This window comes from Lepidochelys kempii, chromosome 27 (assembly GCF_965140285.1).
Source record: "Lepidochelys kempii isolate rLepKem1 chromosome 27, rLepKem1.hap1, whole genome shotgun sequence".
Classification (NCBI taxonomy): Eukaryota; Metazoa; Chordata; order Testudines; family Cheloniidae; genus Lepidochelys; species Lepidochelys kempii.
Window position 1 is genome coordinate 13,188,458 of NC_136406.1, and position 16,064 is coordinate 13,204,521.

The window sequence follows — 16,064 nt, forward strand, 5'->3', positions numbered from 1 at the left end:
CTGAGCACTGTGGGTGGTAAGAGCTCAACATAGGGCTGATTGGGTGTCCAGCAGCTCCGTACGGGATGTTCGCGGGGCAGCTTCTCGCCCCGAGTGGGACGGCAACAGAGCACCCTCTCTTGCTCTCCAGCTTGGAGCTGAGGGTGTGAACAAGTGCAATCTGCAAAGGAGCCTGGGGGAAGCAACCAGGCTCTGGGCTGGGATAGGGACAATGCTAACAAGGGGTGCGGGGGGGGGGGCGGCGTCCTTGAACCTATGCCAGGGTTCCAACCTCAGCCTGACGCAGGGGCCCCGAGTTCGACATTTATCCTCAGCACCCCACCCCCTCGCCCTTCTCCCTGCCCTCCGCTCCCAAACGGTGACGTAACCCCACCAGCTGGCCGGCGTTCACACCGGAATGGGAGAGGTGCCCCCGCAGAGCCAGGCGCCCGAAACACCCCCTGTCGAATGCCCTGTCTGTCATTCACACTGCTTCCAACAGAACCCCACCTGGGTTAACCCTTTGGGGACTAGGCCCAAGTTTCTATCGGTTACGTAAAGACAAATCCAGGTGAGCTGCGCCAAAGCCAACAGAATGGCAGCAGCTCTACCGTAGGGTGACTCTGGCCCACAGCCCCTAAAACCAAGCTGCCTCTATCAGCGGGTGCTGTTCTGTAGGGCAGCGGCGAATGGAATGGGTGATCGAACAGGCCTTTTTGACAGCTAACAACCCCAGTGCTGCACATCTTCCTTGGCAGTCAGCCTGCTATGGACAGATAGGGGGAGACCAGTTCGCCACGGAGTGGGCCAGTTTTTCTTACCCTTCCCTGGCTGCACAAATGGACAGACCGACCCAAGGGAGGCCGCCCAGCTGCACCCATGTTAGGTTTTTCCGACTCACTCCAGTATATTGCTGAATGTCAGCAAGAGCTCTGCTGTCTCTCTAGGTCAGGCAGGGCTGATGCGCCTGAGTACAGGACACCCCATGAGGGACTGACCATCTCCCTCCCCCCTCCTGGCTGCCACCCTGGCTACAGAGCGATTGAATGTTTCTATACAAACAGCTGGAGGGAGTGATCAAAGGGTGAGATACGCCTTCAGCAAACACCCAGATAGGATCATGCCGGAGGCTGTTGCCGTCCAGGAAAAAACCAGGGTGGAACCCAAGGACTTGAAACTGAAGGGACTAGCAGCAGGAGCATTGATTAGACCCGATCTGGGCATCAGGAGACCTGGACTCTATTTCTGGCTCTACCCTTGGAGTATGTCACTTTGCCATGACTCAGTTTCCCCATCTGTAAAATAGGGATGAACAGGAAATGGATCATCGTTACTCTGGCCAAATTTCCAAACAGAGTGAGTTTTACCTTGGGGCTTCAGGACTGGGTCTTTCATATGGACAAAATGCCTACAGAACCCAGAGATGGCCCAGTTCAATAGAATTATTCAACAGGTTTTTCCGATTACTGGGAGCATGCTTAGGCGTGGCAAGACAGGATAAGAGATGGGCCGTGACCCCACACCATCTTCTGTCAAATTAAGACAGGATGCAACAACTGAGAGTAGCAAAGAATTGGCCAGGGGAGAGAGGGGGAGAAAAGTAGCAATGAGAACATGGACTGACGTGGGCAAAGATAAATGGTTTGGAGGTGGCTCTTTGACGCACCGTAGTGACTATAGGCCCCAGGCAAGATCAGGGCTCCATTGTGCTAGGCACTGTGCAAACACATTGCAAGAGAGTCCCTGCTCTGATGTTTAAGTAGACCAGAGAAGCAACAGAGAGGGATCAGAGGCACAGACAGGGGTAGTGACATGGGCCAGTGTCCCACCGCAGATCAGCAGCTCAGCCGGGAGTGGAACCCCCCCCAGGCCTCCTGCCTCCAAAGCTAGTGCCCTAGCATCTTGCAAATGAATAGCTCCCGCTGCGTGCGCTGAAGGCTCGCTGCGCCAGGCTGCGTCATCACGTTGCAGTGAGTCGAGGCTGCAAACCCAGCGCCACAAAGTGACAGCTGCAGGGGCCACCGCTCCTTTGACCTGGGTCTCCTCCGAGGCCTTGCTGAGACTTGGCTAATTTTTGAGCCCTGAGTTTCCCTCACAGCAACCGTTGCAGCAGCTTCTTCAGAAACAACCGCAGGGGGAATGCCCATGCTCAGTGACCGAGCAGGTAGCCCTGCCACCTGCCAAACCCAGGCTCCGTTCCTGCTCCCCTCCTCCTCTGTTGTTGGCAACGTTGGTCTTTGTGGGGGGGAGGGAAAGGGAATGGCCCTCTCCCTGGGGGGCAATGGGCTCTGAAGGGAATCTCAGCCAGCAGGGGGATGGTCATGCTGACCCACGACCATGAAAGGGGACAAGCGAAAGTGAAGACAAATCAGATGGCACAGAATGGATAATGTAATATATTGGCTTGTGTGCACAATCAATGCTGCCCTCTAATGATCAGCCCACAGGGTAGAAAAGGGACCGGTCCTTACTCTGCCATCTGAAGGGGCTCTCCCTTAGCATAGCTGCGGTTTTGGAGCTGAAGATCTAGGGGTCTCATCTACATTCCAAGGGAGGGCATGGTGTAAAATTGATCCGATTGTCCAGGCAAACAATAAACCCTAGGAAAAGGTCTGCTAACCTATCTGGCTTCTCTCTAGAGACACACTCCTCTGCCACCAGAGAGGAGAAACCACCATGGCAGAGAACTACAGCTGGTGGAAGCTCACCTTCCTGCGGAAGAAGAAATCCACCCCCAAGGTCCTGTACGAGAGCCCAGACATCTACGCCAACGAGAACCACCAGGAGGCCACACGGACAGAGGTGGGGAGTGATGATGGCGCCGAGAGTGAATTCAATGTCCGGCTGGAGAAGATCGTGGATAAGAACACAAAAGGCAAACATGTCAAGGTCTCCAACTCCGGGCGCTTCAAGGAGAAGAAGAAAGTGCGATCCACGCTGGCTGAAAACCCCAACCTCTTCACCGATGGTGAGCGGGAGGAGAAGTGAGGCAGGGGAAAGCGGGCATTTGGGGGAAAGCGCTGCAGGGTGGAACCGACGCCCTGAGGCCATTGCGCATGGACCCTTCACGACTCAGAGCCAGCCTAGATGTCAATTCTGTTCTCTCCGCAAATGAAGTAATGAGGGGGCAGGGACCGCCCCGCTGTAGATTTCAAAGACTTTCGGTTCTGATGTGCACTCACAAAGGAGAAAGGACTCGATACTTTTTATTTAATACCAATCATATTTAAAATAAATGCCACTGGGTGATCGTCACGAGATGGAGGCACCCAAGTCTCGCTCTGAAGCCTTGGAGGTGGGGAGGAGTCAAACACAGGGCAGTTCAGAGGCCCCTTGCAAACACTCTCAGTAGTGCCCAAGGGCTCAGAAGCAGCGGTTGGCTGCAGGGGGCCATGGGATGGGAGGAGCCAGCTGATTCTCATCCACCATTCTACCACTGCACCTAGAAGATGGCTGAGAAGAGCTAGGAACTTCAGCTGGCTCTGCCCTGGGGGATTTCACAGCAACTAGCCTCAGCTCTGTCCGCACCCACTGACACGGGAAAGGTAAACGTAAGGCTGGCTGGGAAACAGGGTTGCACCTTTTAATACCACAGAGATTCCCTGGCCTGGGAAAGAGAAATACTTGGCCACAGGCAGTCACCAGCTGAACTGGTGGAGGCAGAACTGGGAATAGGACCCAGGATCCTCATTTCCTGGATAGCAGCACTCAGCCAGTTGAGCTAAAGGAGAACCAACCTTAGCTGGAGCAAGAACGTCTCTTGGCCTTCAGTTACTACAGACCAACACTTGAGTAGATCTGATCTTCCAGCCAGCGGGGGCACGGGGGTAAGACAACTAAAGATTCCACTGATAGGAGAAACTGCGGCCAGTCGGGTGTGGGGTCTGGGGGCTTTGGAACGGGGCTACAGCCCTGAGAGCTTATTTTCTTTGACTCACTGTTGGGCACTGGTTGATGTAGAAACCAGCTGGAGTCTGCTAGGGTGACTCTCTAAGAGAGGACAGATGGTCTAGTGGTTAGCACAGGAGCACCGGAACTGAGAAAGCCTGGATTCTATTCCCGCCTCTGCCTCTAGCTATGCCTCAGTTTCCTGCTATGAGTACGAAGGGGCCATCTTTCGAGTCAGCTTTTGGACCATAATCTTGCTTTGACGTTTCCTTCTCCACAGGTAAAAAAACGCTCAAGGACATGCTAATGTTCCCAGTAACTTAAATTCAAGGTTATTTGTTAACTTCTTTCCCTGCATTCATCTGCCTCTGAGTGGCTACCAGCCACAAATAGCTGGCAGCCCAGGTGGACTTTAGCAGCAGAGATTCTAATAACTCACTCATCAAGCCATTTTGCACTCATAAAATCTGCATGTTTTGCTGAACTTTGTGCACGGGAGCAGTTGCTGAATTCACGTGGTTTCTGGCAGAAGTGCCTGATGCAATGATGCAGAATTCTCTCCCCCCTCCACTGGGTTACAAAAGGAAAAGTTTGATGGCCCTTTTAATTTCCAAGAGCCATTTTGCTGCTGATACTTTAGAGGCCTTGATCTTCCTGGCTGGTGCTTTTTTCATGTTCAGTCGCTAATTCAGGGGGCGGGCAGTTAAAAGGTGAACTGTTTCCCGTGCTGGGGAGACTGAGAGTTGGCCACCCTACGCACAGTGTAGGTGGTGGCGTGGGGGAAGAGGGGGAAGGTAACACCTTGCACCCTTAAGAGACAAAACATGCTTGTAGTTAGGGCTCATAGCCGGAAGAGGCATCTTCTGTAAGTGTTTGTAAATGTTCTTTGTTAATAAACAAACCTGAAAACAAAGGAAGCTCAGTGGTTGATCTATGAAAACACCCCAGGGTTGGACCAGATGGAAACCTGTTCTGCTTGAAAAGATCGAGGGACCCTAACTCTCCACCCCTGCACAAGGGAGCAGGTGATACGGTTTCTAAATTAAGGGAGGTGGTGTCTCCCTGCTCCTAGCTGTACGTAATGAGTCTTCAGGGCCTAACTGGTGCCACCGTTGAGCCTATGGAATGCTATCTTCAGGACTCTACGGAGGCCGTAGAGGTGAAGTGCGCATGCAGACGTACTGGGGGAGCTCCAGAGAAACGGGGGTAGTGCTCTAGGAGGAGGGTGCATTCGTGCAGAGCTCTCCGGGTCCAGTACCGCTTCAGCGGGATGCATTCAGACACACCATTTCAGCCAAAGCCATACTCACGCACACACAGCCCTGTCGCTTCCTCTCATGTTACCAGTGCCCAGCATGGACTCCCTCCCTCCCCCCCATCTCCTGATGCCAGGAGTCAAACCTGCTGCCCCAGCAGACAGGAGGGCGAGGCGAATCAGGCTGGGCCCCTCCTTGCCTGAGCATTGTGATCAACACAAAGTTTCACAGGGACGCTCAAAAAGATTTTCTGTTTATTAGCAGGGAGTGGCTGAGCCTGAAGCTGAAAGAAAGTAGTGACCTTCTAGTTATTATAAAGGCCATATTATCCTACCAGCTTTGATTCAGACAGCCCCCTTCCCCAATATTTAGCCACTCTACAAACACACAGCCCCTAGATAACCCAGGCATATTGTGTTCCCCAGCAGCCTCCACCCTTATAGCTTGTTACCAAAATAAACAGAGGAAGAATTCTGCAGACACACAAGGTGTTCTTTGTCCCAGACAAGTGATCAGTGAGAACCAGGGATCCTTGAACAGGTGGGTGGAGAGGAAGAAGGATGTAACTATTGGCTAAGACCTATGGGGATGGAGAAGGAAAGGCAGGAGGCCTCTGCAGATCTGTTTACACGGCAGCCCATGCTGCAGCATCTTGCAACACTATTTGAAAGCAAAATTCAAGCTGCAAGTGGCAGCTTGCTGCCCATCAGCGGCGGCTGGGAATGCTGGAAATTTACTCACCTTTGTCATTAGTCACTGTGAGCAGAAAATCCTGGTCTATTTCCCCGGGCATCAGATTCACCGCAGCTACTCTAGCTGTCCTCAGCCCGACAAACCAGCTTACAATCAGCTATGTAGGAGGTACAGCGGCTCTAAACTGACAACGGAAAAGCTGCAAGGGAGGGGGAAAAAACAGTCTCATCACTTCATCGTCTATCAAAGAGGATTACCTTGCTCATGCCTGGTTAGAGCACTCGGTGAAGGCTGGGATAGGAAATAACTCAGCAGGAAGCAGCTGAGCTGTCAGCTTAACATGTTGGTACAGAACCTAGCACAAGAGAGGCCCGATCCAAGACTGGGGCTATTAAGCACCACAGCTATACGAATATGAAGGGGGGCAGAGCAGAGCTGCAAGCAGAAGCTGTCTGCTACTGTTCCTTTAAGATAGGTTCTGTATTTTGGGGGAGTTCATTCATCCATGTGGTACTCTCTGATCTGTCCGAGCAGAACCTCCTGCTCTTTCCTGTGTCTCTGTCCACAGTTCTGATCTCCCCAGCCAAGCGGAAGATTTCTCAGCCCAATCACTGAGCCGGTGGCCCCCTGGGGCTTACACAGCTGCCTGACTCCTGGCATTGGAGTAGGAAACATTTTCGTCTGTTTTAAAGACACTGCTTTGAAATGTTCTCATTTTAAAATAACCTTCTCCGGGGTAGGTACCTGGCCGCTGTCTCCACCGTATCTGAGCACTGCCATCTTTAATGTACCTGTCGTCACAAACCCTGGGGAGGCAGGGCTCCTTTTACAGCTGGGGAACCGGGACACAAGGAGCCTAAGACCCAGATTCTCAGAGGTGTGTCAGCAGTGAATTCCCAGCGATTTCAATGGGAGTTAAGTGCCTCAATAACTTTGAGGATCTGAGCCCAAGTGACTTTTCCAAGGTCACCCAGGCAGCCTGTAGCAGTGCAGGGAACTGAACACAGGTGCCCCACTGCCCAGGATAGCAGCCTAACCCCTGGGTCATCCTTCCTCTTTCAGAAACAGACGTAAGCAGATTCCATTTCCGGTTGGTGACTACGAAAGCGGCAATGGAAAAGGCTGGCCAGAGTTTTGCTTAGGATTTAAAACCCAAACATCAGTGATCTAACCCTTTCCCTCTTCAAAGTGGCGTCACAGACGCTCCCCGACTCTCACCGCCCCCCACCCCCACAAAGCAGGCAAGTGCTATTGCAATTTTATGGATGGCTGAACTTCCACCTGCAGAACTGCGACAGCTCCAAGGGCACACAGTGAGTCAGTGGCAGAGCTGTGAATAGCACACGAGGATCCAGCCTCCTAGTCCCCTGCTCTAGCAGCTTCTAGGCCACGCTCCAAAGGGCCAGAGGAAAACGAACCTGCATCTTAGCAAAGGAGGCTCTGCAAGAGAGTGAACTGTGGGGCTCCACGCAGAACCAAAGTCAGCTATTGTCCCCGGGTAGGAGCACACTGGGGGGGGTCTGGGTGCCTCCAACCCACATCCCCCCATGGTCCAGTGGTTAGAGCAGGGAACCGTGAGTCAGGAGCTCTGTGTAATCCCAGCTCTGGCACAAGAGTGGTGATTACAGCAAGGCAGGGGAGGAGGTCAGGATTCCACGGTTCTATACCCAGATCTACAACAGCTGTGCCAGTCTTTTCACCTCTCGGTGAAATGGAGCTCACACGTATGTAAAATGCTGAGAGATCCCCTTGGAAAGGAGCTGTGGAAGGTTCAAAGTACTTGCAACCTCAAGCCATGTTAGGCAGAAGTTGCCATGGCAACCACTGCAACAACAGACACTATCTCCCTGTCATTTGCTAGTTTTATTGTGAAACAGCCCAGGAGGGGTGGAGGCAGCTCTCAGCGATTTGGCCTGAGCTCCCTTCTTCCTGCCCTGGGCACACAGCTAGCCCTCAGGCTCTGCAATGCTCCTCTCTGTTTAGTTAGCAGAGGGTGTGGAGAGTGACTCACTCCCCAGCTATTGTCGCTGGATGATTTTCCACCCCCATTCACACAGAGCTGGGATCTCCCCTCTCCTGCAGAGATCAGCTTTGGGGGTTTGAGGTCATGCTTCCCCGCTGCTCAGAGCCAACCCGTGACCCACCCCAAGCACTTCCCATTGCTGCAGCCAGAGGCACCCTCAGAATTTATTCTAGGCTGACAATCCTGCCCCCCCCATTGGGTCAGAATTTAGGGGTCCCCCTTCTCCCCAACTTTCCCCCATCTGCCCCACTCCCCTCAGGCATTCAAAGATGAGTTGCAGCTTTCATTCTCAAACCTTCATTTGAATACGAACCATTAAGCCTATGCAAATGTCTGCTCAGAGTGAAACCTGCCTGCCGTACACCTGGCTCCCTGAGCCTCCCGGCAAAACAATGGGCCAGGCCTGCCACTCCATTACAACCCACTGCACCCTTAAGGGAATCCCAGGTAGGCGAACCCCCCCACCACCACCCCCGACAAGACAAGTGAGTTCAGGACAGCAGCAGATGCTGGATTGGAAATAGTGCCCGTCTGTCAACAGAGCAGGCAGCCTACACTAGAAGTGGGGGTATCCGTGCACACAGTGTAAGAGGAAAGGGAAAACTGCCCTGTGACTGGTCTGGCTTTAGCTATTTTATCTTACAGGGAGGGGGGTGTTGAAGAGGAGGTGTATTTTGATGAGAGCCACACAACTTTTGCAGCCCCCCCCCCCCAAGTCTGCTGTATGCAGCCATGGGGACTTCAGGCACCTGCTCCAGTGAGGGCTGTGAGAGTGGTCAGGGGATACGTAACAAACCCATTCCTTCGGTTAAAGGCACCAGTCACCTATAGTTCATGGGGGATTGGCTCAGCCAGGCTGCCATGCCCACAGCTGAAAGAACAGCATCCTGATTAGCTCTGCAGCTGGACGAAGGCACACGCAGCAGGACAGCTGTTGCACCTGTTTCTCCCCTGCCCCATCCCTCCCTTCCCTGCGCCATAAGAAAGGGCCACGGGCTGCTGCTGCTTACCCCTCGCTGCTCCCAGCACAAGGGGGCAATTGCTATACCAGAGCAGACCTACTTCCGACAGCAGCCAGGCAAGAAACCCAGACACGGACAATTATGAAACACCCTGCACAGGGGAATGGAAGCACTTCGCTTGCAGCTCATTGCCATGCAGGAGACAAAGGAACTCAGCAGCTACTGCCCCATTCTGATCCTTCCTAAAACAATCCCCACAGGGAGAGGGTCTCATTGTTCACAAGTGTTTATAGTGGATAAAAGCAGGACTGGAAGATAAGAGGGGGCTTCCTAACTGCAGTCACTAGATTTTGCTTTTACTCTTACACGGTGATGAGGTGGCAAAGGAGGGACGGGGAGGCCTGGGGCTAAGGGAGAGCCCTAGGCTAAGAGCAAAGAAAGTGCTTAGGGCGTGCGGTTGGTCACTCACCCTGCGGCATGGGAATCCTGCCACCACATGTGAAACAGCCAACAGATCCTGACCCCGATTGGCTGGGGGAGGAAGCAAATGACTAAGAGTGCGAACTTGCGCAAGGAGCCGAGAGAGGGCAGAGGTTATCAGGCTGCAGTTTCACTGGGACACAACCCAAGAAAGCGAGAGCAAACTCGGGGAAAACACACATTCCGGCCAAGTTTCTGCTCGGAAGCTGGGAGACCAGCTACCCCTGCTGGGGGTTACAGGCCCCTGGCACGGCCTGCTTGCCAGGGGGAGATTGAAAAACAGACATAGCTCCCCCTGCTGGACAGACAGAAGAATACAACCAGTCCCTCCCACACTTAGGCATGTTTTTTCCCTTTAACAACTGTAACACACAAGTTAATAGTAAACCAAATCCCCTTCCAGCTCTAGTCATCAGCTTGGACTTTATTTGTGAGTTTATACATTTAGGGAGGCGTTACACAGCAGCACTGATAAAAGCAGCTCTAAGCCCAGAGGCATTGCGAGACACGCCGGTATCCCCAGGCTGGAGTCCAGCAGGGATTATACACAGAGATTACACACAGATCATACGGCTACAGACATTACCAACAACATGACTGCTCCGTCTGCATCCAGAATCGGTTACGTTATTGCACTCAAAGCAGCACTGGACAAAATTAAACACCTGATTACAGCACACGACCACACAACATCTCTGCTCCCCATGTCATGTTGGCCCTTGAGGACTGGCAGGCTAAAACAGGGAGGCCCTCAGGCAGGAGGCACTTACAGAGAGGCTGTCCAGGAGAGCCAGCCTGCCTGTGGTTTTGTCTCAGCCACCCCCTTGGCAGGCGGGTCCATATAATCAACAAGAGGTCCAAGAGAATCACTAGCCAATGGCCTCTCTGTGAAATGAGTTTGGCGGGTCTCAGCCCAATTCCCTGTAAAGCAGCATCCACACGACACAGAAACCACCACAGTTGGTACTAACTGCCCCCCCTATGGAGACTAAACTGACCCCATGCCCAGAGTTATCCCTTTACGTCAGGGCAGACATATCTTGGCAGGGGAAGCTCACACTGGGATAGATAGAGGGCTTCAGTCTCCAGGGCTGTCAATCTGGTACCTCTGAGCACCCCAAATATTGCCTGGTTTTGTAAAACTTAAGATAGTTGCCCTGTGAAGTGCAGGAGCAAGGGGGCCATACCCCATTCTCCGCTGCTCCTGGGGAAGGGGGTGGGGGGGGGGCAGAAGGGTACTGAATATATCCCAGGTCCCTATGTGAAATGATCTAGCTCTTGGCCTTCAAGGGGCAAGCCTCTCATACACCCAGTTCCCCTCTCCCTTGTGTGTCATGAGTCCCGTGGGGGCAGTGGCGTCCCGGAGGTGCCGGAAGACGATGCGGTCATGTAAGCGGTTGGTTTGGCCCTGCCAGAACTCCACAACGTCTGGTTTCAGGATGTATCCCCCCCTGAGGGAAAAACAGATGCTGTTAGAAGCGCCCATGCAGAGCAGCAGCCTTCACACAAAGCCAAGTGGGACCAGGAAGTTCCCTACGACGAAGCGGATGGAGCTAAGCTTTTACATAGCACAGATCACGACCTGGGGGCACCTCAGAAGGATGCGAGGCGTCCGCACACACACACGCCAAGCCCAATGATGCTCACCGTTCTGGGATGCGCTCTGCCTCTTCTTGCAGGGAACAGCTCAAAAGCAGGCCAATCTCAACCCTAACTGACTCCCCGAAGAATCCTTTAAGTAAATCCAGGCTTTTTCAGGCGGTGGTACTCAGCTGCACGAAAGCTTTAGGTTCAAGCCCTGCACCTGGCCTTCAATCTAAATCTAACCTCGATGCTGCAGGGCAGAGCGTGGCAGAGGGGGGAGCAGCAGCAGCAACACTATGGAGAGGTACCACCCTTTGGAAAGATTAAATCTAGGTGCCAACTGTCCATCTCTACCAGCCGGGAATCCGAGATCTCCTGGCACTTTTAAGGAGACCAGCATCCCCCCAGTTTCTAATAACCACAGCTGAGGCACTCAGAGCTGTAGCAGAAGAATGGGAAGGGACATCAAAGGAGAGAGGGGGAGACCAGGCCTAGCTTACACAAAAGCTGATTTTAGCAACTAAGCACCACTCACCAGTACGCAGGCTTTGGCACAATTCCCTCCCGGTACCGCTCTTCCAGTTCTGTGTTCTTCTTCCTTAAATACTGCAAGGGAAAGGGAGACAGTCTGAAGGCCTGGGGCTTTCTGCCATGGAGCAAACATGCAAAAAGGACGCAAAGCATGGCCTGGGGCCCTCACTGCCCCCCAGCAGGAGATAAGATGCACTGGGGGGACACAGCGAGGGAACAACAGTTCCCAGAGAAAGCTCTGACACACCCAAGGGGCTGGAATCCAGCACAATCCACCCCACCCTCAAGTCCCACTGCTCCTCACCTCCCTGTCAGGAATCACTGTGCTCTGGCAACTCACAACTGCCCCGATCTGGCTGCTTCGGGGCCGGGAGTGGAAGTAGTGCTCCGATTCCTCCTCTGGGAGTCTCTCCACAGAGCCCTCAATACGCACCTGCGACAGCCACAGTGAGATGGGACCTGGCCCCCGGAAGGTGGACACACTTCCGCTAGGGGCCAGAAGGAGACCAAGTACATTTTGAAAACAAGATTAGGATCGTGGTTTCCACGAGAATAAGGGTGGGACATCAGTCTATCATCCCCCTGTGGATTCGCCAAATGTCAAGTGCTCCCTCCGTCCCCCTGCTGTTATTCCAGGTGATCACCAACCCCGGCCTGAGATGGGGATGAGCTAGACACAGTCTGAATCACCACCACATCCTGCAGGGTAGAAAGGGATTTAACTCCTCTCCAGAACCTAGCTCCCTGGAAGGCAGCCAACTCACCAGCCCCCCACCTCAGGCAGAGTCAATTGGGAAGGTCTAGAGAACCCACCTGAGAGCCACTTAGAATTCAGTTGGTTTCAGTGCCTCTCTCCCCACTGTCCATTATTAAAGACCCAGATTTCCTTCCCCCATAAGAAACCTGCCGTGCCCTCCCTTTTTTCTCCGGTACGTAGCTGACCTGCAAAACAGTCTCCTACTCTGGTAATTACAGTTTGCTGCCCTAAATGACCCTGCAGTTTCAAGTCAATAGACTCACTTCTTGGCGTTATGCTTCAATTCCCCTTCTAAGAACTATTGTGCTGCGTTGCTGAGGGCTGTTACACCACTACCACCTTCTACCCCAGAGGCAGCTGCTTTCAGTGGCGTGTGAGCATTCTCTGTAAGCGCAATTCATAACCTAGAGGCTAGCCCAGCACGCTTCTGGCGCGGTAAGAATACCTCAAGTTCTCAAAGTCGCAGCCCCCAAGGAGCTAAATAAGTTACAGATTCCAACCATCCGTCCCATCTGGTGTAAAGCAGTTTTTGATCTCTTAAGAAGCCTCTCCAGCCCAAGATGAGCAAACAGAGGGTCTCTGCTCAGTGCTGCAGTCTGCATTTTGAAAGTGAGGGTGTGGCTCTGAAGTAGACTGCATCTGCCATCTCCTCCAGCACTTCTCCGCAACAGGCCTCACCAGGGCATCCCAGGGAACGAATGTAACTATGATACTGCGTGCAGGGTGCTGAGCCTCTCCCCTCTGCCGCTTGGAATCAGAAGGCACAACTCACCTGGCGGTTAAGGGGCTCCCAGTAAAAGACAACTGAGGCAAAAGGATTGGAATCCTAAAGAGTGGGGAGGCAGGGGGATAAAAAACACAAAACAAAGGACTTCCATCAATTAGGTAATAGTTCAGATCTTAAAAGCTAGAGAAATTACCCACCTCTCCCAGCTCGATGGTTTGGGACTTGGAGGCACTTAAGAGCGCAAGACAGACTAAACCAACACAGCCCATGGTGAGGAGTCAACATGCTATGCATCACCTTGATCAAAGCAGGATGGGGAGTGGAGAGGGGCACACGGAGACATCTCCCTCTCACTCTCTGATCCCCACACCTATGATCAACATAGACCAAGGCACTTTGGTCCCTGAGGCGTATCTGTGGGCTGCTCTTCCATACTGAAGGAGAGAGGCAGCTGTCGTCCACTTGATTCAATGCAAGCCTGGTGCAGACCTTGAGCACCTGGCAAGTCGGCGTCCTGCCCCTCATCTGAGCAAAGTTCAGGTGCCCATCGAGTTATGGAAAATACAGGCCAGTGGGTAGTTTACCTGCTTGATGGTCAACTTCTTACGTCCCCCAGGATCCTCCCTCCTGGCACCACGCCCAACCCTCAGAGGTGCCAGAGCATGACCGAAACCTGTCCCCAAGTGACATGCCCCACACAAATCAATGAACGACATGGTCTGTAACCCACGAGGCAGCTCTCACCAGCTCCTTTCCTTTCCGGCTCTCGTGGTTAGTGAAGAATCGAAAGCCATCCTGGCTAAACCCCTTCAGGAGCACCATGCGGGCAGAGGGCCTCCCATCCCTGAGCCAGGGAACAAATGCTCGAGTCAACACAGAAGTGCAACCACATACACAGATACATTCCAGAGACTGCCCGCCCACCCACCCAGGCAAAGGTGAAGGGAATCTACCCTCTTCTTTCCAGTCATGAACTGAGCATTGCTGAGATCAGGAGGACGGTTCACCACCCCCTCTCACCCTGTACCTCATTATAGGAGGCTGCACATTACAGGCTTTTGTGCCTTCCTCTAAAGCATTTGAGATTGGACCCCACTGGAGCCAGAATAATGGGCTGGATGGGTCACCTGACTGATGTAACAGGGCAAATGCCTAGTCCCGTTCCAACACATAGCTGTGCCCCTGGATCTGCTCCTTACTATCCATACAAACATGCCAGAAGCTGTCTGCTTCCCTACGTGCCAGGTTACCCAGCCTAGGATACGAAACCTAGCAGTGCACGTCACCGCAGGAAAGCAGCAAAGGAAGCCACCCAAAGATGCAGATAGGAGAGATTCTGGGCCAGCAAGCACCTTGCCAGCGACTGTCTTGCAATGCCCACCTGGTACAGGTGGCCAGGCACATAGCATTGGCTTCGCCGATTGAGGGACACTGCATGGCCTCTTCAAACCACATGGCAAACTGCTTAATCGGGTCAAAGGAGGCGAGATGTTTCTCCTCAAATGCCTGCACAGGACAGAAACAGGGAGAGGAGCAGAAGAACCGAAGTGTTACATCCCCACCCATCAACCGTCAGGATCCTTCACTTCCCCACACATCATCTCAAATCCTGCTAACCCTGTAGCTGCAGGAACCAGCCCACATGAGTTTAGCTTTACAACTCCCAGCCCGCTGAACGGTCTCTGATTATCCACATTTGAAAGGAGACACATTGCTTAAAGTCACACAGTGAGCCAATGACAGAGTCAAAACAGAACCTGAAGTCCTGACCCTGCCCTGCCCGACTCCCTGTTCTAGCCACTGGAGAACGCTCCCTGGTTTTTTATTTCATTCACCGCTTGTTGATTTTTTAGGTCAGCTGAGCTCTGTGAAGCTGCTGTCTTATCCCATGCTGAGTAATGGAAAGGCTGGTTTTGAAGCTTAAAGCATGGGCCTGGGTGTCAGGAGACCTGGATTTTAGTCCCAGCTCTGCATGACCTTGTCCTCTCGTTACCTCTCTGTGCCTCAGTTTCCCCTGTAAATTAAGATTAGTATTTAGGTCCCTCACAGGTGGTTATGAGGATTAATCCACTGGTTTTAACATGCTCAGAGGCTTAGGGCTTGCCTACATGGGCAAGTTTTACCATTTATACTGATATAATTATACTGGTGTACACACAACCTCAATGCACACCTTATCTTATACCGCTATAACTCTCTCATGTAGCCAAGTCCTTAGACAGAAGGGCAGGCTATTAAAGCCAGGCACAGCCCTGTGTGTAACATAAAAACGGCCACACTGGGTCATATCAACGATCCATCTTGGCCAGCATCCTGTCTTCCATCAGTGGCCGATGCCAGGTGCCCCAGAGGGAATGAACAGAACAGGTAATCATCAAGTGACCCGTCTCCTGTCATCCGGTCCCAGCTTCTGGCAAACAGTGGCTAAGGACACCCAGAGCATGGTGGGGTATCCCTGACCATCTTGGCTAATAGCCCTTGATGGACTTGTGCTCCAGGAACTCATCTCATTCTTTGAGCCCGGCTGTACTTCCGGCCTTCGCAACATGCCCTGACGGACGAGTGGCACAGGTTGGCTGTGAGCAAGGAACCCAGCCCAGCCCCTAACGGGGCCCGAACAGGGCTTTTCTGTGATCCCCACCACAACCCCCCGCCCAGACTTTGGATAAGGGCAGGATCTGGGGGAGCCTTGGGGGGTGGGGGGGGGAAGCATCATGGCTCAAGGGGCAGCAGGGTAAAGACTGGCTCACCTGCCAGCCCGGGCACCTCTGGGGGAGGGGTGATTGTGCACCCCATCTGTGGGGGGGGCACCCCACCTGTGGGGGGGGGCAGAGATCTCTGATCCCGCTCCTCCCTCCTCCTCGCCCCCTCCCCTCCCTCTTTGAGCCCCTCCCCCTCTAGAACCCTCCCCCCCGTGCCCCTCCCCCAGCGGGACCCCCCCGTAGCCCCCCCCACCGCGACCCTTCCCCCCCCGTAGCCCCCCCACCACGACCCCCCTCACCTCCTCGTCCCCCCGGTAGCTTTTCCTCAGGGACCCCAGGTCCATGGCTGCAGCTGCCACCTGCCCAGAGGGACGGGGGCCGCGCCAGGCCCAAACGCGCAGCCCGCTCCGCGCCGCGTAACGCATCATAGCCCCGCCCCCGTCCCGCGCACGCGCGCGCAAAGACCACGCCCCTTAAGGGGG

At 53.5% G+C, this 16,064-nt stretch overlaps 2 protein-coding genes across 4 annotated transcripts in view; both read right to left on the reverse strand.

Moving 5' to 3' along the window:
• The window catches only part of CDK5RAP3 (CDK5 regulatory subunit associated protein 3), a 28,726-nt gene extending 22,755 nt beyond the window's left edge, over positions 1–5,971 (reverse strand). Inside the window, exons 1-2 of one of the 2 annotated variants that reach the window (XM_078850771.1) lie at positions 5,865–5,970; positions 2,688–2,823 (exon numbers count right to left, since the gene is read on the reverse strand). In XM_078850771.1, coding sequence (XP_078706897.1) covers positions 2,688–2,741 — 54 coding nt within the window. In that variant the 5' untranslated portion in view covers positions 2,742–2,823; positions 5,865–5,970. Of the gene's footprint in view, positions 1–2,687; positions 2,824–5,864 lie in introns of both variants that reach the window. The other variant, XM_073326350.2, reaches the window with a different exon arrangement.
• Positions 5,972–9,685: 3,714 nt separating this feature from the next.
• PNPO (pyridoxamine 5'-phosphate oxidase) lies at positions 9,686–16,041 on the reverse strand. Of its 2 annotated transcripts, XM_073326352.2 has the most exons (7): positions 15,882–16,040; positions 14,262–14,386; positions 13,625–13,724; positions 12,926–12,979; positions 11,701–11,829; positions 11,401–11,471; positions 9,686–10,732 (listed from the first exon to the last, which is right to left on the reverse strand). In XM_073326352.2, exons 1-7 carry the CDS (start codon positions 16,008–16,010, stop codon positions 10,567–10,569), a joined length of 774 nt encoding a protein of 257 aa, XP_073182453.2. In that variant the 5' UTR covers positions 16,011–16,040; the 3' UTR covers positions 9,686–10,566. The 2 variants fall into 2 exon arrangements, with proteins under 2 accessions (XP_073182453.2, XP_073182454.2); XM_073326353.2 differs by lacking the exon at positions 11,701–11,829 and having other exon boundaries at positions 15,882–16,041.
• Positions 16,042–16,064: the final 23 nt, after the last annotated feature.